Genomic DNA, 27,758 nt, shown 5'->3' with positions numbered 1-27,758 from the left:
TTTTATTAAATGTTTTATTCCTTAAAATAAGAAAACAAGAAAATATGTACAGAATACCAGCTTAAAGTACGGATCATTCCAAGTCTTATGATGAAAGTGCCTGACCACCACCAGTTTTCATCTTTTCAAACTTTGCACTAAGAATTCTCATGACATCTCCATGCTTGACATTAGGAGTTGACTTCTTAACAGATCCATAATTCTCCTTAACAAACAAGGCAAAAGGCCCAGGTGTTTTAGGTGTTCTAGGGTTGCAGGCTGTTATCCCTGGAATGGTTTTGCTCTTGTCTTTCTGTGTCTTAGAGTTCACCAAAAGTTCAAATTTTCCCAAACAGAGTCCACAAACCTTTCTATTTGTATCAAGGCTTTTTGAATGACGTCCAATGCTGTGGGGGAGAGGATAATATTACTGATCTTAATAAAAAGTGTATCTAGTATGTAATTTACTTTAGTTTTCTTTTAAACGACTGAATACATGCACTACATACTTCATATAGTGAACATTAAAAAATCTAGCCTCTTGAAAAGGTACCTTCTCTGAGAAACTTTACTCTGGAACACCTAGCAGTCTGGCTTGTCAGTGTTACAAAAATACAGGCATCCTTCTTTAATAGATTTTCCAAGACAGAAAATTTGTCAGGTATTTGTTTCTTTAAATTAGTTAAATATTTGAGAGTATAGCTACTAGGAGAAAATTTGTCAGGTATTTGTTTCTTTAAATTAGTTAAATATTTGAGAGTATAGCTACTAGGGTAACCTTTGAAATTTGCAAGTGAATAATGGGAGCTCTGCTGTTTCGATCTTATTCTCCATGTTACCAAAATCACTTAATCAAAATTACACAATCAACAAATAAATTATCCAGCCATTTCTGAATCTATCAAATGTATCTAAGATTACAGACATGACAAAATTTACTATACAGTGCCATATATGGCTGAATGTTTACAGCAACAATCTGGAAGACCTGAAATCTGAATCATCACAGATTCATCATGAGTAACACTTATGTAGGGTTGCTAAGAAAAAATAAAAAAAATAATAATTAATAATAATAATAATAATAATAATAATAATAATAATAATAATATTAATAATAATAATAATAAATAAATAAATAAATAAATAAATAAATAAATAATGTATTATCTGGTTTATCCTGGTTTGCATTAAAAGTGGATCAAAATATTTTTGTGATGAAAAGTCAAGGCTAAACTTCACTCAAATTATCTGATATATTAGAATCAAAATCATATGTGTATAGTTTGGAACAGAACTGAATACAAACTAATGTTTCCTTAATTAAAAGATGTACACTGCTTGTGCTCTCTAATTTTGAAGACCCTCTTCTGCCATCTATTACATCCCCCTAGTATTGGTTTACTGAATCTTAGACAATTATTATGTACTATACTCGCATGTTTTATATTGATAACAAAAGGGTAAGTTTTAATTACCTGTATGAGCAGCGGGTGCACCTGTAGGTGTATTTACATTGGATTTGGTAACTGTGGCACCTGTTGATAGCTGGTAACTCTGGGAAAACAGCTCTTGCCTTGCCAGCCCTAAGAGGTAAGAAAGATACTCGTATACAAATGAGAGTGAATACCACAGGAGGATTTTGTATTTCCAAATATTCTCTGATTTTAAGATTTATATTTTAAAGTTACCAAGAAAGGCATGTAACCTGACAGCAGTGTACAGCATTTATTGTTATAATTGCTTAACATTTTCTCAACTCATCCAACCAAAAGCCCAGTCTGTAAAGCTTAGTAGTTTACACATTAGCAAAATGACTGGCAAGATCAGTCCAAGATGGCAGATTGCAACTTTTGTATTATGATGTTCAAAAATTATAAGCTCATCATGTAATTTTGTATCAATTTCTTCTCATCACAACTCTTCACTTTTCTTCTGCAAGCTTTTTTTGTGGGAAATTAAATATTTTTGCCACTTTATAACAAAATTAAAAGTCACTGAGTACACAAATTTCACAATGTCCAATAATTTTGCAGTGAATTAATCAATTTGCTTTTAATAATAATATAAATCAAAATCAACATAAAACTGTATGGAAACTCAAAATGTATGCAAACACCTACAATGCAACTGCAGTTTTGCTACAAAATTTTAAAAATAAGAAGGATTTGGTAGTTTCCCCTGCCTCTTTGTATGTGTGTGTGTGTGTGTGTGTGTGTGTGTGTGTGTTTACATAGTTCTATAACATAGGGTTCAAGCAAGGCTCATAGTGTCCTGTCTCCATATCTGTATTTATCCAGCATTTCCTTAAATTTATGCATGTTTGGTACTGTAACAACCTTTTCATTTAGACCATTCCAGATATCCACAGTTCTATGTGGAAAACTGTGCTTCTTGATGTCCCTCAAACACTGACCGTTCCTGATCTTCTTTGAGTGCCCTCTCATCCATCCAGCTTCATCTTCTTCCAGCAACACCAGGCCCTGCTTGTTTATCTTCTCAGTGCAGTTAACTATTTTATACATCATTATTATAGCTCCTCTTTCTCTTCTAACTTGTAAAGTCAGCAGTCCCATTTCCTTCAACCTCTCTTCATATGTTAAGTCTTTCAGCTCTGGTACCATCTTTGTAACTGCCCTCTGAATTCTTTCCAACTTTTGTCTTTCTTCATGTATGGAGACCATACCACTGCTGCATATTCCAGTCTGGGACGTAACATAGTGGCTATAATTTTTTTCATCATAGTCTTATCCATGTAATAAAATGCCACCCTAATATTTGTTAATTAACATCCTGTACATTAAGCCAAATATCTCATTTATATGCCGTTCAGGGGTCAGGGTATCTTGAAAAACCACTCCTAGATCTTTTTCCTCCTTGCTTCTCATTATTACTTCCTCTCCCATTTTATAGTTCCAAGCAGGTCTTCATTTTACTCTTTCCCAATTCGATCACATGGCATTTCTTAGCATTGAATTCCAACTTCCACTTCTTGCTCCACCCATAAATCTTGTCCATATCTCTTTGCAACTTCATACAATCAACATGGCTCTTTATTACAGTAAAATCCCTCTCATCCGGCATTCGAGTATCCACCAGCTTCAAGTATCCGGCACATTTTTCCCCAAGCCTTAAAATCAATAAAAAATCAATCTGTACTCATAAAATTGATTAAAATTCCCGCGCAAGGCATACTTTGTCCCCTCACCACCAGAGCGCACTGCTTCGCGCCACCTGCGGTCCACTGCACTGTGTTTACTCAGTGACTCAGTCCCGCGTGTGCACTGTTTATCGCCTGACACCTTCATCATGCCTAAAGTTGTAGAAAAGAGGAAGCGTGTTGTGCTTACACTTAAGCAGCTGATCAGATCAGCTGATCTTTGTTATGGTAAGATGCGTGAGTGTAGGATGGTGATTGTGGACATAATTTCACTTCTATTCAAGTATCCGGCAACTTCTGGTATCCGGCATGTCGGCAGTCCCGTTGATGCCGGATAAGAGGGATTTTACTGTACTCTTAACAATTTTGCGTCATCAGCGAACAGATTAATATAAATGGTCAAACCCTCCTTCATATCATTGATGTATATTTAGAACATAATGGGTGCTAACACTGATCCCTGTGGCACTCCACTTGTTACATTACTCCAACTTGAACATGTGTCCCTGATCACAGTTCTCATTTCTCTATCCTTTAAGTAGTCTCTTATCCATTTTATCATTTTCCCTCTCAGTCCTCCTATATGTTCTGTCTTCCACAATAGTCTTTTTTGTGGAACTTTATCAAAAGCTTTTTTAATGTCCAAGTACACTGCATATACCTACCCATCTCTGTTTTGTACCTCATCTATTACTCTTGTATAGAAACTTTGTAAATTTGTCACACATGACCTTCCTTTTCTGAAACCAAATTGACTATTTGTTAAAACTTCGTTCTCTTCCAAATATTTCACCCTCTTTTCCTTGATCACTATTTCACAGATCTTGTCCACAACACTAGTTAGCGACACCAGTCTATAATTTTGTGGCTCAGCCTTCTTTCCTCCTTTGTGTACTGGCACTATATTTGCTCTCTTCTGCTCTCTTAGTACTCTTCCCTCTATCAGTGAGCTGTTAATTACATCCCAAATTGGCTCCCCCACTTGTTCTCTACATTCCTTTAGTGTCCAACCTGACGCTCCATCAGGCCCCATTGCTTTCCTGACATCCAACTTCTCTAACAATTTGCCAACCTGATGTTTTTGCACCAAGACTTCCCATAAAGCCCCCTGCCTCACCTCGTTTAGTTCTGTAAAATCCGTTTCCACATCAAACACAGACCTGAAAGTCTCGTTCATGATTTCACTCATCCCTTCCACTGTCTGATATATCCTTCCTTCCTTTACTATCTTGTCAATAGTCTCTCAGCTAGTCATCTTTCCACTGATATATCTGTAAAAAAGCTTGGACTCTTCTTCACATTTCTTTACCACATCCTTTTCAAAACTGTTTCTCCTCTCTTCTTACTCTAACATACTCATTCCTTACCTCCTTATACTGCTCTCTATTATTTTAATTTCTTTGTTTCTTCAGTTTCTTCCAAGCTATATTCTTTCTCTTCATAGCTTCTGCACATCTGGCATTATACCAAATATGTTTGCTCCTCCTTACTTTATATATAGGTACATACTTCTGCACACCCTCGTACTTTTTCAGGAATGTTTCGTATTTCTCTTGCACTGTCTTGCCTTCCATAAGTCCCTTTCAATCAATACTCCCAAAGAATTTTCCTAACACTAAAATTTGTCTTTGCATGATTTAGTCTCCCATTTTTATAATCCTTCTTACATGGTAGAACCTCCTAATCTTGCAGTACCACTTCTAACACCACATGGTCACTTTTTCCCATTGGGCTTAAATATTTAATAGTTGGACTGTACTTCAGTTTTTTTTTTGTGAATACCAGGTCTAGCATAGATGGTTCCTCCTTGCCTCTGTATCTTGTAAATTCCTCCACCCACTGGTCCATTGTATTCACCATAGCTAACTGCAGCATTTCTTCACTCCACGGTCCAGCATTTCCATTAACTTCCATCTCCTCCCAGCTTACATTTTTGCAGTTAAAGTCTCCCACTAGTAGTAATTTACTGTCCTTCCTTATCATGTTGTCTAGGCATTTCAACTCTTCCTTTTGCATTTCCTTGTGGTCCTCCAGCCTTCATGTATTAGTCTTCAGTGGCACATACTCGTACATTAATATTATCCTCCTCCTTTCTCTGTTATACCTATGACCTCCTCCATGCCATCTCCATATTGCACTTCTTCCAAGTATATATCATCTCGAACCATTACCAGTACTACTCCTCTTCCTTTTCTCTTTCTATCTCTCCTCCAATAATTATATCCCTCTTCCTTAAAGCTTAAATGGGCTTCCTCTTCTAATTTTGTCTCGGTTAGGCACAACACATCTGGACTATTTTTGTTTAGGTAATCTCTCACTTCCAGTACACCTGAAAGTAACCTGTCTATGTTTGTATAAATTACTCTTAATGTACTACTTCTTCCAATAATTATATCCCTCTTCCTTAAAGCTTAAATGGGCTTCCTCTTCTAATTTTGTCTCGGTTAGGCACAACACATCTGGACTATTTTTGTTTAGGTAATCTCTCACTTCCAGTACACCTGAAAGTAACCTGTCTATGTTTGTATAAATTACTCTTAATGTACTACTTCTTCCACCACATATAATTTCTCTGTCTGGTGCTGTGGTTCTTTCATTTCTTGTTCCCTTTCCTGAATATACCATTTCCTTAGTCTCATATCTAATACCCTCCAGTAAAATTTCCTCTTCTCAGTCTCTGTCCTCTCTTTTTTTTTTTTCCTTAGCTTCATTTCTCAGAACCCTATCATTTTTCCTTTCTTCCAAGTTCATATCTCTTTTTTACCCAAGTATTCTTGTATTCCGAACTTTCAGCAAGCTTCTCAGTTCTTGCTAGGATCTCCTCTACTGCAACTTGGGATCTCATTCTCACTTTTAACAGTCTTTTACCTCCTTCACCATATTTTCAAATTCTATATGCTTCTTCCAATTCTCATTCCAGTCCTTGTTCCCCATCTTGGACCACTGTAATAATTTTCCTTACCAACTACTTTTCTTCCCTCTCTCTCAAAGACTTAACTGGGTTTTTCTTCTCTTGCAGTCCAAAAAAGACCATGCATTTCTTATTATCCACTGTGTGTGTGTGTGTGTGTGTGTGTGTTTACCTAGTTGTGGTTTACGGGAGGGGAGTAATCTCATAAAATCCCATCTCTATATCTATCTATTTTGGTTTTAAAAGCACTGACAGTTTTGGCATTTACAACATCTTGATTGAGTTCATTCCATTTGTTCATACTTCTGTGAGGAAAACTATACTTCTTAATGTCTCTTCTACAGTTAACTTTCTTCAACTTCTTATTGTGTCCCCTATTACTCTGTGTGTCTAAATTTATAAAACCTTCTTTGTCCACATTTTCCATACCATTTATCATTCTATAGATATTTATTAAATCACCTCTCTCTCTCCTGTTTTCAAGGATAGGAATTTCCAACATTCTTAATCTCTCTTCATAGGTCGATTTACTCAACTACAGAACCATCTTAGTGACTGTTCTTTGTACTCTTTCTAATTTTATAATATTCCTCTTTGCCACATATTCCAGTTTTGGTCTTACCATGGAAATCAACAACTTTTTTATAATTTCCTTATCCAAATATGAGAATGCCATTCCTACTCTTTTTAACAAATTCATCATCTCTCCAGTAATTTTATCAATGCGTCTGTCCGGGGTCAAATTTTCAGTATCTGTTGCTCCCAAATCCACTTCCTCTTTTGACTTCTTTAACTTCACACCTTCCATCTCATAATGATATTGTATTCTTTTCTTACTCTTACCAAACTCCATTACTTTACATTTACTTAAATTGAATTCCGTTTGCCAAGATTTACTCCATCTATTATCTTATTTAAATCATCTTAAAGTACCATACAGTCATTTACATTTTTTACCTTTCTCATCAGCTTAGCATCATCCGCAAATAAGTTCATATAACTATCTATTTCTTCATTTATGTTGTTCACATATATTACAAACATTAATGGTCCCAACACTGACCCCTGTGAGACACCACTAGTTACTTTCAGCCAAGATGAATTTTGGTCTTGTATTACAGTTCTCATCTCTCTATCATCCAGATAATCCTTCATCCACTCCAGCAGTTTTCCTCCAATTTTCCCATAATTTTTTATCTTCCATAGCAATCTTCGGGGTGGTACTTTGTCAAATGCCTTCTTCAAGTCTACGTAGACACCATCCACCCATCCGTCTCTCTCCTGCACAATATCGACTACCCTTGAATAAAAGGACAATAAGTTCATGGAGCATGATCTTCCCCTCCTAAATCCAAATTGACAATTTACTAAAACTTTATCTCTAAGGTTTCCATCTGTATTTCCTTTATTATTCTTTCACATAATTTTCCTACATCACTAGTCAAGGACACTGGTTTATAATCTAGTGGACTTTCCTTATTTCCTCCTTTGTATATTGGTATAATATTTGCTTTCTTCCAATCTTTTGGTACTCTTCCCTGTTATATTAATGTCAGCACTAGACTGAATTTTATCAGCCACTTGTTCTCTACATTCCTTCAATATCCAGTTTGATACTCCATCTGGACCAGTTGCTTTATTTACTTCAAGTTCTTCTACCATCTTAAGTATTTCTTCATAACTGACTGGGACTTTACTTAGTATATTCCTCACCAACTTACCCCTTCCAGCATCAAACTCCCCTTCCACAGTAAATACTGATCTGAAACTATTGTTCATAACCTCTGCCATGTCCTGTGCATCATCATAGATTTTTCCTTCAACTTTCAGTCTTAATACACCTTCCTTCTTCTTCATCTTCCCATTAATATGTCTAACGAATAGTTTGGGTTCATTTATACACTTATCTATTATATCTCTTTCATAGTTTTTCTCTCCATTCTTATTATCTCAATGTACTCGTACTTGTTTTTTGCATCAATATATTCCTCCTATCTGCTCTCAGTTTTCCTCTTCTTCCATCTATTCCAAGCATTTGATTTATGATTCCTAGCCTCTTTGCATTTTGTACTGAACCCTTCTTTACCCTTTCTAGATCTCACTCCTTCTTTAGGTACAAATTTCTCCAAAGCAGAATTATATATCCTTATAATTCGTCCCATTTTTCCCAAACGTACACTGTGTGTGTGTGTGTGTGTGTATTTACCTAGTTGTAATTTACAGGGCCTGAGCTACATTTGCATGGTCTCGTCTCCATATCTACATTTGTCCAGTTTTTCCTTTAAGTTGTGCACACTCATTGCCAATCTTTTGGCAATGAGTGAGCTTGTTGCAAACTTCTATATCTGTCTGTGGGAAAATATGTTTCTTTATGTTATTCAAACATCTTCCTTTTCTTATTTTTTTTTTGCTGTGGCCTCATGTGTATCTGGTATTTTCCACTTCTCTTAGCTGTAGTCTCTCATTATCAATTTCTTCCATCCTATTCCACAATTTACAAATTAGTATTAGGTCTCCCCTTTCTCTTCTTTGTTCCAATGTTGGCAGATTCATTTCCTTTAACTTGTCTTCATATGTTAATTCTTCCAGTTCTGGAACCATCTTTGTTGCCATCCTTTGTATCCTTTTTAGTTTTTTTACATGTTTCTTCCTGTAGGGAGATCACACTGATTCGGTATATTCCAGCTTTAGTCTAATCATAGTGGTAATTATCTTTCTCATCATATCTTTATCCATATAGTGGAATGCTGTTCCAATATTTCTCATCATTTTATAATTATGTATCTCTGAATATCTTTTCTACATGTTTCTCCGACTGTTGACTATCCTATATTGTCACTCCCAGATCTTTCTCTCCTTGTACTTTTATTATTTCTTCATTTCCCATTTTATATCACCACTTTGGTGTGTGTGTGTGTGTGTGTGTGTGTGTGTGTGTGTGTGTGTGTGTGTGTGTGTTTGTGTGTGTGTGTGTGTGTGTGTCTGTGTGTGTGTGTGTGTAAAGCTAAAAAAGCACAAAAAGGGGAAACAAAGAAAAAAATTTATGTTTTGAACACAGCACTCTCATGAATAATGTTTATGCCAAGCACACCCACACATACCTGAGCATGAGGTTTCACAGACTGTGGGTAATGCGAGTTTGTACCCCAAAGCATCATTTGTGAACCAAGCTAAAATCTGTTTGTAAAATTAGTTCATGAACCAGTCTGTTCATGATCTGAGGCATTGATGAACCAGGGTTCTTCTGTGCATGAAAAGTTTTTTTTTTTTTTTTTTTTTTTTTTATGTAGGAAGGATACTGGCCAAGGGCAACAAAAATCTAATAAAAAAAATGCCCACTGAAATGCCAGTCCCTAAAAGGGTCAAAGCAGTGGTCAAAAATTGGTGGATAAGTGTCTTGAAACCTCCCTCTTGAAGGAATTCAAGTCATAGGAAGGTGGAAATACAGAAGCAGGCAAGGAGTTCCAGAGTTTACCAGAGAAAGGGATGAATGATTGAGAATACTGGTTAACTCTTGCGTTAGAGAGGTGGACAGAATAGGAGTGAGAGAAAGAAGAAAGTCTTGTGCAGCGAGGCCGCGGAAGGAGGGGAGGCATGCAGTTAGCAAGATCAGAAGAGCAGTTAGCATGAAAATAGCGGTAGAAGACAGCTAGAGATGCAACATTGCGGCGGTGAGAGAGAGGCTGAAGACAGTCAGTTAGAGGAGAGGAGTTGATGAGACGAAAAGCTTTTGATTCCACCCTGTCTAGAACAGCAGTATGAGTGGAACCCCCCCAGACATGTGAAGCATACTCCATACATGGACGGATAAGGCCCTTGTACAGAGTTAGCAGCTGCGGGGGTGAGAAAAACTGGCGGAGACGTCTCAGAACACCTAACTTCATGGAAGCTGTTTTAGCTAGAGATGAGATGTGAAGTTTCCAGTTCAGATTATAAGTAAAGGACAGACCGAGGATGTTCAGTGTAGAAGAGGGGGATAGTTGAGTGTCATTGAAGAAGAGGGGATAGTTGTCTGGAAGATTGTGTCGAGTTGATAGATGGAGGAATTGAGTTTTTGAGGCATTGAACAATACCAAGTTTGCTCTGCCCCAATCAGAAATTTTAGAAAGATCAGAAGTCAGGCGTTCTGTGGCTTCCCTGCGTGATATGTTTACCTCCTGAAGGGTTGGACGTCTATGAAAAGACGTGGAAAAGTGCAGGGTGGTATCATCAGCATAGGAGTGGATAGGACAAGAAGTTTGTTTTAGAAGATCATTAATGAATAATAAGAAGAGAGTGGGTGACAGGACAGAACCCTGAGGAACACCACTGTTAATAGATTTAGGAGAAGAACAGTGACCGTCTACCACAGCAGCAATAGAACTGTCAGAAAGGAAACTTGAGATGAAGTTACAGAGAGAAGGATAGAAACCGTAGGAGGGTAGTTTGGAAATCAAAGCTTTGTGCCAGACTCTATCAAAGGCTTTTGATATGTCCAAGGCAACAGCAAAAGTTTCACCAAAGTCTCTAAAAGAGGATGACCAAGACTCAGTAAGGAAAGCCAGAAGATCACCAGTCGAGCGGCCTTGACGGAACCCATACTGGCGATCAGATAGAAGGTTGTGAAGTGATAGATGTTTAAGAATCTTCCTGTTGAGGATAGATTCAAAAACTTTAGATAAGCAGGAAATTAAAGCAATAGGACGGTAGTTTGAGGGATTAGAGCGGTCACCCTTTTTAGGAACAGGTTGAATGTAGGCAAACTTCCAGCAAGAAGGAAAGGTAGATGTTGACAGACAGAGCTGAAAGAGTTTGACTAGGCAAGGTGCAAGCACGGAGGCACAGTTTCGCAGAACAATAGGAGGGACCCCATCAGGTCCATAAGCCTTCTGAGGGTTTAGGCCAGCGAGGGCATGGAAAACATCATTACGAAGAATTTTAATACGAGGCATGAAGTAGTCAGAGGGTGGAGGAGAGGGAGGAACAAGCCCAGAATTGTCCAAGGTAGAGTTTTTAGCAAAGGTTTGAGCAAAGAGTTCAGCTTTAGAAATAGATGTGATAGCAGTGGTGCCATCTGGTTGAAGTAGAGGAGGGAAAGAAGAAGCAAAGTTATTGGAGATATTTTTGGCTAGATGCCAGAAATCACGAGGGGAGTTAGATCTTGAAAGGTTTTGACATTTTCTGTTAATGAAGGAGTTTTTGGCTAGTTGGAGAACAGACTTGGCATGGTTCCGGGCAGAAATATAAAGTGCATGAGATTCTGGTGAAGGAAGGCTTAAGTACCTTTTGTGGGCCACCTCTCTATCATGTATAGCACGAGAACAAGCTGTGTTAAACCAAGGTTTAGAAGGTTTAGGACGAGAAAAAGAGTGAGGAATGTACGCCTCCATGCCAGACACTATCACCTCTGTTATGCGCTCAGCACACAAAGACGGGTCTCTGACACGGAAGCAGTAGTCATTCCAAGGAAAATCAGCAAAATACCGCCTCAGGTCCCCCCAACTAGCAGAGGCAAAACGCCAGAGGCACCTTCGCTTAGGGGGATCCTGAGGAGGGATTGGAGTGATAGGACAAGATAAAGATATGAGATTGTGATCGGAGGAGCCCAACGGAGAAGAAAGGGTGACAGCATAAGCAGAAGGATTAGAGGTCAGGAAAAGGTCAAGAATGTTGGGCGTATCTCCAAGACGGAGATCCCCAAGATCTCCAAGATCTCCAAGTTTAACTGTACATAATTCAAATTAATGAAATTGTTCTTTTGAGTTCTGTATGCTAGGCTCTGTTTCACAAATAAGAAAAATGCATTTGTCATTTCATCTCTCAAAATCCTTTTGTACCAAGATCATTCAGTGTAATAAATATATATATATATATATATATATATATATATATATATATATATATATATATATATATATATATATATATATATATATATATATATATATATATATATATATATATATATATATATATATATAAATTATATGTAGCACAGTAAAACACATGAGTATATTTAACTACAGTACTGAAAGAAGCAAAAAACATACAAGTATATGGTATTTTGAAATTCTCTCTCTCTCTCTCTCTCTCTCTCTCTCTCTCTCTCTCTCTCTCTCTCTCTCTCTCTCTCTCTCTCTCTCTCTCTCTCTCTCTCTCTCTCTCTCTCTCTCTCTCTCTCTCTCTCTCTCTCTCTCTCTCTCTCTCTCTCTCTCTCTCTCTCTCTCTCTCTCTCTCTCTCTCTCTCTCTCTCTCTCTCTCTCTCTCTCTCTCTCTCTCTCTCTCTCTCTCTCTCTCTCTCTCTCTCTCTCTCTCTCTCTCTCTCTCTCTCTCTCTCTCTCTCTCTCTCTCTCTCTCTCTCTCTCTCTCTCTCTCTCTCTCTCTCTCTCTCTCTCTCTCTCTCTCTCTCTCTCTCTCTCTCTCTCTCTCTCTCTCTCTCTCTCTCTCTCTCTCTCTCTCTCTCTCTCTCTCTCTCTCTCTCTCTCTCTCTCTCTCTCTCTCTCTCTCTCTCTCTCTCTCTCTCTCTCTCTCTCTCTCTCTCTCTCTCTCTCTCTCTCTCTCTCTCTCTCTCTCTCTCTCTCTCTCTCTCTCTCTCTCTCTCTCTCTCTCTCTCTCTCTCTCTCTCTCTCTCTCTCTCTCTCTCTCTCTCTCTCTCTCTCTCTCTCTCTCTCTCTCTCTCTCTCTCTCTCTCTCTCTCTCTCTCTCTCTCTCTCTCTCTCTCTCTCTCTCTCTCTCTCTCTCTCTCTCTCTCTCTCTCTCTCTCTCTCTCTCTCTCTCTCTCTCTCTCTCTCTCTCTCTCTCTCTCTCTCTCTCTCTCTCTCTCTCTCTCTCTCTCTCTCTCTCTCTCTCTCTCTCTCTCTCTCTCTCTCTCTCTCTCTCTCTCTCTCTCTCTCTCTCTCTCTCTCTCTCTCTCTCTCTCTCTCTCTCTCTCTCTCTCTCTCTCTCTCTCTCTCTCTCTCTCTCTCTCTCTCTCTCTCTCTCTCTCTCTCTCTCTCTCTCTCTCTCTCTCTCTCTCTCTCTCTCTCTCTCTCTCTCTCTCTCTCTCTCTCTCTAAAATTTAGCTGTGTGTGAAAATAGGAATCTAAAATATACCAGTAACTCAGCAGAAATGCTACTGAACTTACCATGCCTTCCATAGTGGTCCATGACCATCCTTGTATCCAGAGATAATCCAGGCAGCAGCATGACACATTTCATGAATAAGTGTGTCTCTTAATCTCTCAGCACAGTCAATCACCTGTAGATTGAGAAAGGTTAGGACTGGTGCATGATGTGGTGTCATCATGTTTCCTGAACACATTTTACTTATATCCCTGAAATTTTGGAATAATGCTCTATAGCTTAAGTGTGACTTTTTAGTTGTATTATTTTCATCTCAAGCACAAGTCTTCTCCAGTTGTTTCTCTTCATTGCATCTTCCTCTGCTGTTCCAATTCTCTACAGCTTCATGACTATTCCATCACTATGTGTCATTCCCTGTCTCCCCCTACACCTCCCTTCAACTGATACTTTTCAGGTTCTTTCAATTAGCTTCCTCATCTCTTCTTACTTTCTGCTTTTTCATAATGGATTAGAATTTAGCAAATTTCATTATAAAATTAATCATATACAAGTGAATATACAATGAGTAAGGAGATCCAGGGTTATAGTGAAAGTCAAAGAAGTTTGTGGTGTAATGTGCTGGATGGCTTTTCCCTATTCTCGGAAAACATTCTCATCAACCATCTGTATCAAAATAATAAAAATTTTTCATATCAATCAACTCACTCATAGACTGAGTTTTGCTTTAGTATACATGTAGGTGACCAATGTTTAATGGAATGTGGTAGGTATAGCATTGCATTATGCAGTTTCAGCATGTTTTTTTATTGAAATTTGAGTATCACATTGTGAGAAGTGCTTTCATTTATGTAGTGATGGTGTGTAAGACAAAACCTATACAGGAGAAAAGTAGCTTTATCTACACCCCATACAAGACTGGTGATAGGTCAAAATAAATCATGAGAATATATTACATAGCCAACAATCACACATCTCATTTGATGAGACATGCCACTCAAAAACTTAATGAGAACCCCGTGCAGGTTATTCACTTCCAGTAGGCAAATATTCTCATGCTTTATAACCTGCAAAAGCTTGTCAGTTTTAGCTATTCATTTTTCATTTACTATTCATTTACCTTCTTTCTTTCTTTCTCCAATTCTTTTTTATCTATCAATTTATATATATATATATATATATATATATATATATATATATATATATATATATATATATATATATATATATATATATATATATATATATATATATATATATATATATACACACACACACACACACACACACACACACACACACACACACACACACACACACACACTACTCTCTTCAAACACTCTTCATTTTCTTACAACTATTTTTGCATTATCACCAGCCCTGTATCAGATGTAGATAAGGATGATCTATGTGCATGCAGACTCCAAAATGTGATCTATCACTATTATACACCTATACCTATACTCAAGCAGTCCAGTCTAAGCAAACTGCCTGATATAAGAAAATGAAATTATTTTGCAAGGACAGTTGAGAAGAATGTTTTCTTACAATAAGAATTTAGCACATCACTCTCTCACTTCATTGACTTCCACTGTATATCAGAATATAAGTAACTACATAACAAATCTTGATCATGTCATATAAGGAAATATGTTCTAGTTTTCTGCTGTATGTATAAATGAATATACTATACACTAAGTGAAATTTACTTGCCTTGGTAGAAAGTTCAATTCTGCTTCCTCTCCGACATTCTGCAGATTTATTGATTTGGTAGTAACAATATCCAGCTGTCTTTCTTAGCCTCACATTCCACTTTATGTTCATGGATGATGGTAGTTTATCATCAAAAACATGAGTATTATAATACTTGTACAGTTTTTCAGCTAGCTCTTCTTTCTTCTTTTTAAAGTCTTTGATATATGGCAATGCCTCTGGATGGCACTGTATTATGTTGACATCAGAAGACAGAGATACTAGGAAAGGTAATCTAGGAGAAAGATGTCCAGTTTCATACTTCTTGACAAACCGTCGGCAAGGACCTTCAGTCTTTGGTAAAACCTTGCCTCTTGGCTTTGTACGAGGAATGGCAAAAGGTTTAGTAAAGGAGTAAAATTCATCAGAGTCAGAATCTGATGTAAGGGTAATTGTAGGAGAGTCACGCCAGTTGGTGGTAGCCTTTGGGCCTGTGTTTTTTCCTGTAGTGCCTCTGCTTTGTTTCTTAAGTTTAGGAAAACCTGAGTTTTCTGAGGGAATCTTGGGAGACTTCTGGATTGGTGGGGGAAGCCTGTAGCTCTCATCATCACTGCTATCATCAGTGATAAAGCTTGACTCATGCTGATCTTCACTGTCATCAGACTGCAAAACTTTCTGGTACTGCTTCTTTTGTTGTGTCAGAACTTTTGCCTTTTTCAGGTACTCTTCAAAGCTGTCCTCTTCAAATTTGGGTGTTGTCTTTGAAGTTTTTTTATCTTTTTTGTCTGAGAGATTTACTTCATCCCTACTGTTTTCATGCCTTTCTTCTTCCCTGCCTCTGTCCTTGTTTTTAGAGACACTAGTTCTAGGGTATATTTGGGGAATGTTTGTAGACTTCTGGGTCACTGATGGAAGACTGTAACTCTCATTATCACTGCTCTCATCATTGATGAAGCTCGGCTCATAACAGTCCTCATCCTCGTAATAGTACCTTGATTCCTGTTGATACTTTTTTTGTGTCAGGGCCTTGGCTTTTTTAAGGTACTCCTCAAAGCTGTCCTCTTCAGGACTATCAGGAGGCCTCGTCATCTTTGTGACCTTTTCATCTCCACTGTTTAATTTATTTGATTTGTTGTTCTCACTACTGTCATACCTTTCTTCTTCACTGCTGTTGGTATCCCCATCTCCATCACCAGATGTTTCACTCACCTTGTGCAAGAAACTATTTTCCTCTTCAGATTCCAGATTGAGTCTAGGGCATGACTTGCTTCTCCTTTTGTTTGATTTAAAAGATTTCTTAGGGCTGATCTTGCTTTCCTGCTGTCTTTCTTTTGGGACTGCCTTGAAAATGGCATTTTCATTTTTCCTCCACTCAGTGGTGTAAAGGTCATCTAGCTCTTTCCTTATCAAACTTAAATCTAAGGGCCCATCACTGTTGCCAGTATACTTTGAATTTCCTGTTTTGGGAGATAGTGTGGTCAAGGATTCTTTGGTGGCACCATAATGCAATATATGAGAGCATGGAGCATCATTTTTCAAATTTTCCACACCCTCATGACATGATCGGTTTGATTTTTTCAACCACGGAGGTGCCTGGTTATCAGTTTTGCTGAAATTCTTTACCTTAGTTTCAGGGGAAGTGGCAGCTTTCCCAATTGTCTGTGTGGTCTTTTCAGAGTTCCTATTGGTTTCATTTTGACTCTTTGAAAGCCTTAGACAGAGTGATTCTTCCTTTTCACTGTCTTCAATGCAATCTTTTTCAAAAGATTCTGTGATAATTTTTGTGAGTTTCTTCTTTCTTCTCTGTGTAACATATCTCCCAGTCCTTCTGTCATCCTCAGACTCCTCTGAAGTAGATACAATCACCCTTTGTGTCACTGTAGTTCGCTTTACTGCAAAATCACATTCAGAGCCATTGTCATCTGAATTTATGCTTTTCTCAACAACTGAAGGGTCATGACTCTTACCAAAGGATTGCGAATTTATTCCCTCTTTGCAGTTATCAGGATTTGTTAAATGTCTATAGTTTAATCCTATTTCATGAGATTCATATGACTCATTCTTAGGATCCAATTTAGGCTGACTTGGTGACTCACTGATGAAGGAGTCTTCATTCCTCTGCAGAAAAGAACTATCAAAAGAGCTCTCTTTAAAGGGACTTGACATAACCCACTTATGTACAGGATCTGTTGCATTTTCTGAAATTTGTTTATCTGCATTTGATTTTACAGATGCCAAATGTCTCCCCTGGGTGACATGGCCACAACTAACATTATGATTCTCAACATTTTTCTGGCTTTCATATATCACTGGGACTTTGGCCTTTTTTATGGTTAAGACATCCATGTCTGTAGTCTTAGGAACTACTTGTCTACTTGCTTTATGCAATTCTTGAGTGCTGCTTATAATACTGATGTCTTCACTTATCAATGATGGATATTTCCCACTCACAGAAGCAACCAACTCAGGAGATGGTGGACAACGAAGTACTTTAACCTTATCTGCAATATCAGTACACACAGGCATGATCTTAGCATCACCATCATTCCTATTTATTGGAGGGACCCTTACACTATCACTTCTCGGAACACCCCTTGTATTGCTATGGAAGTCCATTGAGTCATAATCACCACCACCAGCAGCAGGATGTGACTCCTCATCAGAGGAGTCAGACAGTACAACAATTTGATGCTTGTCAGGTTGTTCTTGTGAATGATTTGACTGATGTTGGGGCTCCTGACATACTGCCATCTCAGACTGAATGGTAAGTGTTGATACTTCAGAAAACACATGGGGTAAAGGAACTTTTTTATCATGGGGCAAATTATCCATCACAGTGCTGTTAACAGCAGCTGGAGGAGGTCCTTTATGCAGGAATTTCCGTATGTCAGCACTACAGGTAATGACTGTTTCGTCAAGTAAGTTATTCATATTTACATTATCTTGTGGTCTCACCTCCTCAGTCTCATTGTCCTCCCACACATTCCTCAGATTTCTCTGTATTCTGAGTTTGTCCAAATACTTGCGGAAACCCACTAGGGCATTGTTCATCTTAGTTGAGGTTGAGTATTCAGTGTCATTGTTAGTCTCACATGTATAATAAAAATTAATCTTTCTACTTGGGTCATCTGCTGGGCAAGGTACATAGTGTCCCTTTTCTTTGCCATGACAAAACTCTATAAAGCTACCATCATCAATATCAGTATAAACACTGTCTCTTCGACCAGTGGACTCAATGGGTGTGTCTGTTGTACTTTGAGTTTTGCCTGCAACTGATGAATCAACTGTAGGTCTAAGGTTTACAACTATCTGAGAATCCTTAGAATGACAAGGCATTGGTCCTTTTACTTCTGATATGCAACTGGATTCAGGACAATTTTTTTCTTCTGGTACAGTGTGGAGACCCACAAGACAAGGATCACCCACAGGCCACTGCTTTCTATGCTGACTGTTGAACCCACCAATGTTTTCTTTGTCTCCATATTCAGCAGCCCTTTTACCTTCCTGAAGATCTCTGCCTTTTCTACGAGAAAGCTTGTTGAAGCCTGTAATAGGTAAAAATTATTAGAAAAGAGAGACATAAATCAACACAAAATTTTAACTGTGCTATGTAAAATTCTGATCATTCAGTCTACTTAAACAGAAAATATCTTTCTGACACAAAACAGTAACATCCTCATTTTACATTCTAATAACTTTCTGGGAGAAAATACATGTACATACTTTCATGACCCCTGATATTATGCCATGGTTGTCAGCAATGAAAACAATAAAATATACTAATTATTGCAACTGCTGCTTTACTGCTGTACAAAGTCACCTGAGAGTCCCAAATCATTAACACTATACACCCAGAGGTCTCCACAGGGATCCAGTAAAACTACTGGAAAAACAAGCTGGTCCCTTAATAGCTGCTGCTGGCTAAGTGCTATCATCTAAATGCATGGTGAGTTCCAAATTACTGAGGAACCTATTAGTCATCCAACTTTATATTATATATATTATATATTTATATTATATATAACTTTATATTATATATATATATATATATATATATATATATATATATATATATATATATATATATATATATATATATATATATATATATATATAATATAGGTGCTATATTATAATATTGGAGACCTTTGGACATACTGTAGTCTTCATGAGTTCACTTTAGGGCTCTTAGCTGGCTTTTATCATCATTATTTTATTTTTTGTTTGTTGTTGATTATTGTGTTTACAGGATTCATTCTGCCAAAGATAGGTGCTCTACAAAGTCTCTATGACTGAATTTTGAATACTAATATGGTATGAGTTTGGTATAACATAAATAAATATGTTCAGAATCACACACACACACACACACACACCTGACTGCAAATTACAATTTTATAGAAAAATAGTTTCCTAGTATAGAAGTAGTGCATAGCATTATCATCAAATACCAGTATATAAAAATATCCTCTCCATCTCTCTAAACTTCTCTTCCATCTTGCTTATACACACACACACACACACACACACACACACACACACACACATTACACTATTTTCTTTTCTGTTTAGTTTTCTGTTAAACACAAATCTTTCATATCACAACATTCACTGAATAGAAATTATTTTAATTGTTTCTTCAATATATCTACATGATTATCAACTAGCCTTGACATGACTAAATAGTTTATCATATAGTTTTGGTGCACTATTCTTGAATGCCTTAAAACCATTATCAGTACTGTACCTAGGTTCATGTAGTCTGTGTTCATTTGATGCATGTCTCACAAAAATTTGTGTCAAGTCCAAAATGGTCTCATGAAGTTACTAACATACTTAGGCTTCCAAACATTCAATACCTGATACATAAGGACACATTTTACATATATATATATATATATATATATATATATATATATATATATATATATATATATATATATATATATATATATATATATATATATATATATATATATATATATATATATATATATATATAAAACTTTACCCTTAATAGGCATCCAGTTTAGTTAAATGGGAGCTGGTATTACTCATTATTTAACATCCTTATTCTCCTTCATGGGAATGGAAAGGTTATAAGCCATAACCATATGTTTGGAAGGAGTGGTTTTCTCCCAACAATGCCCTTCTCAGGCAGGGAGTAAATTTGTTTCCAGAGTGACCTTCACATAGGCAGGGTACCAACTAAACTATCAAGATTACCTCTCTCCAAGGCTGATATGTAATGCAACGGTAATGCATGGGTGCATCTCATGGTAGGTGGTAGAGTGGCCACATACCTGTGCTTTCTATAATATATCACAGTATTTGTCTTGCTTGATTTAATGTTGGATGTGTACTTATGGTACTGATTGTTTGCATGCCTCTTTTTATTTACTTATTGTGGATCTGTTTGCACTGACTACACTGACAATAAGGCAAAACCACTACACCATCCAACGTTTCTTTTTTTTTTTGGCCACCTCACACTACCGTGTTCCCTTGTCTCCTGTTAAGTTAGAACAGGCTCTAAAATCTGGTATACTAAGGAGTTAGGTTAATATAATGGCAATTGGCGATACAAACCTGGTGGATTGGGACCTACAGGAGAGAGGGAGGAGAAGCCATTGTCCATAGGACAGGACAAAAACAGAATAGTATGGAGTGGGTAACACAGTGTCTGAGGCATGAGACTACAAGGAACCCACACTTGTTTTAACAAAGTTTTTTTTATTATATTCCTAAAGTGTTGCTCTCATAGAAAGAATGTTAGATAAACTATATTAGACATATACTATTATATCGAGGATAGAAATAAAAGCAAACCTCGTATATTTATTATGGAACAGGTTTGGAGTGTATTTTATACCAGAAGGCCAAGAACATAGTTAGGATTTTAGATGTGTACATGGGAGATGTATAAGGAATGAAGAGCCAGAGGAGCTATTCTTGATCTGGTTGTCTGGTTGTTTTCTTGTTACAGTCACTGGCCATTATTTACAGATCATATGTGACCAGATAAGCCAGCGCAATAATAATAATAATAATAATAATAATAATAATATATATATATATATATATATATATATATATATATATATATATATATATATATATATATATATATATATATATATATATATATATATATATATATATACACAAAGCTGGTAATCCCTTATGATGTGGCCAAGATAAAGCACCATACTCACACACGTATCATTCACACTCTTATCCCCCCGTCAGCCCCTAGCAGAAAGGGAGTCTCACTATAGCCACATATTCAATAGATTTCATGCATATTGCTAAGAGCAAGATACCTACACCACCTGTATGTTCATAATAGTATGTACTAAAATACATGAAATTATACAATACAACATCCTGAGTCACTCACGGTTAGTAGCAAGAGAGGTGAATTTCCTTGGTGATCCCTGGTGCTTCATGCCAAAAGGGGTGAGAGGGAGGTTTGCCACATCCATTGAGAGGCGGGTTGAATTTCCACTTGATTCCATTGATTTCATGACCTGGAGAGACACATTACAATAGTACTGTCAGCACAGCAGGAAAGAAATATATGGACCTAAACCTCATAAGATTATTGCAGTTATTGTTTTTAATGTTGGAATAAAACTGTATCTTCATCTAACATTCAGAGATGGTATTATATATTCTCCCCCTCTGGTAGAGGGGCAGTCTGATCACACACTGTAGCTGAGCAAGAATACTGCCACTATATTCCCTGTGCACTGTATAGGGCGATTAAAAGAACAGGGCAACGAGACTAGGAATCGTTGCCTTTTATTTTTTTATTTTCACAGTAAAATAAGCTGTCGGGGATGCCTTCCTCTAGATTTTTTAACGTTTTTTGCCTGGTAGCTACATTTCACATTTTAAATACGTGCAAAACAACCATTCATATAATGTAATAACATTTATACACACTTTAGTAAAGACTAATTCCAGTTTCCATTGTTGCTAATGTTATACTTTCTTCTACTGACTTGAAACAACGAGAGAATACTGTGAAGTACACAAGGATCACCAGCCAGACGGGAAGGAGGCGGAGTTGCACCATTAACTTGCAAATTTACATCTACCATCTACTTTTCCATGCATAAGGATCAATATTTCCTTGTTGCCTGTATATTCAACATTGGTAATTAACTCTTGAACAATTTTCTGGCCTATTTCACTAATAGTTCCACAGCAAACACTCACCTCAATATTTCGTGACGCCGTCAGGGAGTTTAAATGAAGAAAATGGTCGCGGGGTCAATGTTTTTTTTTTTTTTTTTTTTTTTTTTTTTGCAATTTATGTTTCAAGACATATTTTAATAATATTTTACTGCAAATCACTATTAAGTATGCGCAATCCACTTTTTCCAGCACACACATATTTAAAAAAAAAATTAGTCAGTACGTCATCATCATTATCATCAGCCTTGGCGTCGGGATCCAGGAAGGCATTATAAATATGAAGATGCATGCAGGGACAGAGAGGACTATGGTGTAAGCTTCCTTGACCTGGACGACGCACTATCCCAGCAGGCGTTTAAGAGAGATGGAATACATCTAAACTGGGAGGGAGAAAGGATTATGTGCGGCAGATTTCTGAATGGATCAGCAGGGCAACAGAAATTACACGAAACAGAAGGCAGAACAGTGACATTAGAATGAAAGAGAACCTATAGGAAGGAAAGGAATCTTAGAGTAGAAAAATTTTGATATAAGAAAATGCGCCACGAGTGAGGATATTTTAGCAATAAAGGTAGAGTACACAGGTGAGCATGGAAAGTGTGAAGATTGGTCGTGATTGTGGCATACATGATGGTTAAGGGTGAAAGAGCAGCGAGAGAGGTTGGTTAGTATACTAATAAATAATGAATTTAAACAGATAAAATAACTTGTTCCTCAAATATTTAATACATTTGAGTCATTGGCAGCAAGTTTTCTGGTTAATGGCAATCTCCTCAGACCAGCCGTGTTGCTTTCATTGAAGAATTCACTACCTACTTAGAAAATTTTCACAATGCAAATTATTTGTTTGTGGAGATTTCAATCTTAGAATTGATGGTAAATGATCAGTACTGTAAAAATTTCATGGACATGATGTCAACTCTCCAATTCTTAGATGAAGTTAATGAACCCACCTCTCATTCAGGACATATACTTGACTTAGTGTTTTGTGACAGTGTGTTAGCAAGAATTCATCACCTTGAAGTTGAGCCAGACTTTGCCACATCTCCTTACCATAAACTTATTACATTTATGATCGATGTCCAAAGACATACAAAGACCAAGAAAACTATTATTTACAGAAATAAAACTAATCTTGACTCTTCAAGTTTTGTTAACATAGTAATAGACAAAATTTCTACTGAAATTAAAAATAATTGCTTTCATACACTTGGCATTGTAAAGAAAGTTGAGGATTGCTTGAGTTGCTTGGTTCTTTTATATAACAACACCCTTATGAAGGAGTACGAAAATGTGTCCAGTTATTACGAAAGCCATTGTAGTGAAAGATAGTCATCCGTGGTTTAATGCTGAGATTTCAAATGCCATTAAAGTGAGGCGACATAAAGAGAAAATATGGCGCCGTGTTCTCACGGAACAATCCAGCAGAGAGTACGTTTATGCTAAGAATTTGGTAAATAAACTAATAAGAAAACGTAAATGTAAGCACAACAAGCAAAAGATTACTGAGACAGGTACTGATGCGAGGAGACTGTGCTCTGTTCTTGACAACCTAACTGATAAGAAGAATGCCAAGAAGCTTCCTGGTGAGTTCTCGGATGTGGAACTGGCAAATAATTTCATGAGGCATTTTGATGAAAAAATTATAAATATTGTTCTTAGCCTTGAAGAGGCAGAACAAGCTCACCATGTCACATATTTGCCTATGTTGGTCTGGTCTCCTTTAGTGAGGTCACTATAGATATCCTACAAGCTTTGTTAAAAATATTAAAAAAGGCATATTGTGTTCGAGATCCATTTCCTATGTCAGATGTAACCAATGGGGGAGATTTTTTGAAGCTCACAAGTATACTCTTAAAAATTGACAAATTAAACATAAGTAAATGCATTTTTTCAGAAAGTGAGAAACTTGCTATTGTTAAACCGATTCTAAAGAGTAAATTTGATCGCCAGTCCCTTTTCTCATACCGACCAGTTTCTAACATATCATTTCTATCAAAAGTTATAGAAAATGTAATTCATGTTCAACTAATGGATTATTTATCTACTATTCATGTGTTGCCTGACAATCAGTCTGCATATACGAAACTACACTCAACTGAAACAGCCTTGTGTAGCGTCACTAAAGATCTGTGTATGATGGATGAGGGAAAATGTGGTGTTTTGATATTATTAGATTTAAGTGCTGCCTTTGATACTGTAGTGCATGATTTACTGTTACAAGATCTGCAAATTATAGGAGTTAGAGGACGTGCACTGCAGTACCTGAGGAGCTACCTTGTAAGTAGGAGGGAGGTTTTGTGTCGAAGTGGGGAACTCCTTTTCTGAGCATTGCCAGCTCAACAAAGGTGTTCCCCAAGGGAGTATGTTGAGGCTAGTATTATTTAGTATTTATACTACAGAACTACCTTTTATTTTAAGGGGATATGATGTAACTTTTGTTCTCTACGTCGATGATACTCAGTTTTATCTGACGGTTAACAACATTTTAGATGCAGAAAATGTATTGACAAGAGTTATGATTCTTATTAAAGGTTGGATGAATAAAAAAACAATTAAAATTAAATGAAGAGAAGATTGAATGTTTGTTTGTTGGAAAAAAGAGTGATCTTAGAAGGTTTAATGAAGTTCAAAGTTTAAATGTAAATGGTACGAATATTTATTTATCTGATAAAGTTGAATCATAGTTGATAAGTATTTTAGCTTAAATTACCAAATAAATGAGGCTGTGAGAGTGACAAGATATAATCTGAGGAATATTACCTTCAGAAGGAGATATCTGGATGAGCATTCTGTCAAGATTCTGATTCAGAATCGTGTAATAACAAAGTTGGACTACTGCAACTCCATATATCATAACTTGCCAAACTATCATCTAAAGAAATTACAACTAACAATGAATAGGGCTGCCAGAATGATAAAACATGTGTCACCTCGCAACAGAATAACGCCTGTACTCATTGATTTACATTGGTTGCCGATAAAAACTCGGATCGCTTATAAAATTTGTGTACTACCTTACCGAGTCATAACTACTGGAAAACCTGTTTATATAAGAAAGTTGCTGCATCCCTTTGAGGTTAATACAAGTGTTGTGGCGAGGTACGCAGCAGATGAGTACCGGCTTAATGAGCCAAGATGTAACTCGGATACGGCCGGGTTTCAGAGCCTTTCAAGTGTGTGCTTCAAGATTGTACAATAGGCTTCCAGTACAGGTCAAGCCCAGCAACAGCAGTGAACTTTTTTTAAGAAAAGACTTAAAACATTTATATACAGGGATTCATATGATATGTCAGATATGACTTTAACTGAACACAGTATTATATAAAACTTCTTATGTGCAATTTGTTTGTATGATTATTTATACTAGCATGTATCTGAATAGTTTTTAGTGTGTGTGTGTGTGTGTGTGTGTGTGTGTGTGTGTGTAATTAGTTTTACAATATTTTATATAGTACTCTGCTAAGCATTAGTCATATTTGTATATTTAAATTCAATTACTTAAGAATAGAGGCTCTGTAGAGCGCCACTGGTTGGCGGAATAGGGTCTGAATGTTGCGATAAAGAATAAAGAATAAAGAATAGCAGGAAGTATGGTATATTGAAGAAGATCGTAAGAAAGTATGTTGGAGAGAGAGATAATTATGGGAGATATGAGTGCACATATTGGTATTTTAGGTGAGCAAATGAATAAGAATGGTGAGATACTTGATGGGTTTGTAAATGAGATAAATGTGGGAAACCTGAATGAGACCCTGGCAGAAAGATGAGTGACTTGGTGTGCTAGGAGTGTGTGAAGTATGCCTGAGACAGGGATGAGATGGTGCAAGTGGTGCTGAGGGTGCTGGGGAATGTCAGAGTGGAGAAGACAGGAAGGGAATGGATGGCAGTTAAAGCGCTGGGTGGGTGATATTGTGTTCTTACTGGTATTAAAATAAATAATTGTCAGATTCAGCTGTGTTTTGATATCTAGGCTAATCTTAACCCAAGTACGGTTGCTTCAGTCAAACCCTCCTGCCCCCCCCCCCCCTCCACCATCTCGGAAATGAAGGACAAACGACTGTTGTTTTTTTCTTTCCCTGCCATTATAAATGGTCCTCAAATGTTTATACTTAGTGTGAATATGTTACAAGTATTCATCTGTGTAAATTTGTCTAAATAAATTGGTTTTGTAATATGATTTTGGCGAAAAATGAAACTGCGTAGATGTATGTACTGTTCGTTATTCCTTGTTCCCTCATCGAAGAGGAAAAGCTACCGAGTTTTATGTTATTTATCTTTTACTGAATCGACTTTTGCATTTACATTCCATCTATGAATAAAGAAAGAGGTTATCTATTTATATATGCCTTCAGAATCATCATACAACATATAATAGTGAAGAAATATGTGATTGTATGGCGATGTTCGCAGAGACTGCGAGTGGTTTGATCGGAGGCGAAGGGCGGCCCTATTTTGGCTTGTAATAATTAATAATGAGAGGTTCTCCCTGAACGTATATGTGGAGACGCGTGAGTTATTCCGTTGTGTGCGTTATTAAAAGAAACGTGAAAATCCATCTTGTCGAGGCCAGCGGGATCGCCTTTTAGATGATCGAGTCGGAGGTTTTAGAATACTTGATAAACGGGAGTTATAATAGTACTGCTGATATTTTTTTTTTACATCCATACTAACGAATGATGATCAAACATGTTCTAGAAGCAATATCAGTCAAAAAATAATCCCCAAACACGAGTTTGAGCCAAGCTAAAAAGATGTCCACAATTCGCACATGCCCACAGTACGCATGTGACACCGCCGTAAGTTCGTATAATTTCTCCCTGCGCAGAATGCCTCAAAAACCCAATTTGTCTCACAAATCCAATTCCTCCATCCATCAACTCGACACAACCTTCCAGACAACTATCCCCTCTTCTTCAGTGACACTCAGCTGTCCCCCTCTTCTTCGCTGAACATTCTCGGTCTGTCCTTTACTTATAATCTAAACTGGAAACTAAATTTCATCTCCAGCTAAAACATCCATGAAGTTAGGTGTTTTGAGTCGTCTCCGCCAGTTTTTCTCACCCTCCCAGTTGCTAACTCAGTACAGGGGCCTTATCCGTCTTATCAGTTCCTCTCCTCTAACTGACTGTCTTCAGCCTCTTTCTCATCGCCGCAATGTTGCATCTCTTGTTATCTTCTACTGCTATTTTCGTCCTAACTGCTCTTCTGATCTTGCAAACTGCATGCCTCCCCTTCCCCCGCGGCCTCGCTGCACAAGATTTTCTTCTTTCTCTCATCCCTACTATGTCAACCTCTCTAATGCAAGAGTTAACCATTATTCTGAATCATTCATCCCTTTCTCTGGTAAACTCTGGACCTCCCTGCTTGTTTATGTATGTCCTCCTTTCTATGGCTTGAACTCTTTCAAGAGACAGGTTTCAAGACACGACCTTCTATTTTCGATGATTATGTTAACGTCTCTTTTGGGACTGGCGTCGAAGTAGGATTTTTTTTTTTCTGGTTTTGTTTCCCTTACCCAGTAACCCTCTTGCACAAAAAAAAAAATAATAAATAAATAAAACAAATAAAAAAAAATCAGGCAGGAGACGCACCATCTCCCACCCAGCTCTAATGAACATTTTGCGTGATGAATTGTGGCCTTAAATCTTAGGGCGTACCGTGCGGTTGGATACTTCGTATTCTTCCAGCTAAATGTGTCACGTCGGATATCACTTCACCCCTTCCGCGGCTTCTCCTTCGGACCTCCCGGATTCGTAACATTTGTACTGTTTC

At 37.3% G+C, this 27,758-nt stretch overlaps 1 protein-coding gene across 3 annotated transcripts; it reads right to left on the bottom strand.

Annotated features, from left to right (window-relative positions):
* Positions 1-22,541, bottom strand: LOC135110228 (uncharacterized). 3 transcript variants are annotated; one of them, XM_064022326.1, is made up of 6 exons: positions 22,005-22,541; positions 21,181-21,310; positions 14,802-18,325; positions 13,154-13,266; positions 1,458-1,565; positions 1-386 (listed from the first exon to the last, which is right to left on the bottom strand). In XM_064022326.1, the coding sequence occupies exons 2-6, from the start codon at positions 21,305-21,307 to the stop codon at positions 86-88; spliced, it is 4,173 nt and encodes a 1,390-aa protein (XP_063878396.1). In that variant the 5' UTR covers positions 21,308-21,310; positions 22,005-22,541; the 3' UTR covers positions 1-85. The 3 variants fall into 3 exon arrangements, with proteins under 3 accessions (XP_063878396.1, XP_063878388.1, XP_063878407.1); XM_064022318.1 differs by lacking the exon at positions 22,005-22,541 and adding an exon at positions 21,788-21,919; XM_064022337.1 differs by lacking the exon at positions 22,005-22,541 and adding an exon at positions 21,729-21,858.
* Positions 22,542-27,758: the final 5,217 nt, after the last annotated feature.

The sequence above is a fragment of the Scylla paramamosain genome, chromosome 2 (genome assembly GCF_035594125.1).
Source record: "Scylla paramamosain isolate STU-SP2022 chromosome 2, ASM3559412v1, whole genome shotgun sequence".
Classification (NCBI taxonomy): domain Eukaryota; kingdom Metazoa; phylum Arthropoda; class Malacostraca; order Decapoda; family Portunidae; genus Scylla; species Scylla paramamosain.
The sequence above is the reverse complement of the archived record's forward strand: the minus strand, read 5'-3'. Positions and strand labels throughout refer to the sequence as shown.

Bases quoted from the DNA above. Each gene is read 5' to 3' on its own strand.
- LOC135110228 (XM_064022318.1), bottom strand. From the start codon at position 21,886: ATGGTAGATGTAAATTTGCAAGTTAATGGTGCAACTCCGCCTCCTTCC. The intron at 21,311-21,787 runs GTCAGTAGAAGA...GTGTCTCTCCAG, and splicing joins GTATTCTCTCGTTGTTTCAA to GTCATGAAATCAATGGAATC. The intron at 387-1,457 runs GTAATTAAAACT...TCTCCCCCACAG, and splicing joins TGCACCCGCTGCTCATACAG to CATTGGACGTCATTCAAAAA.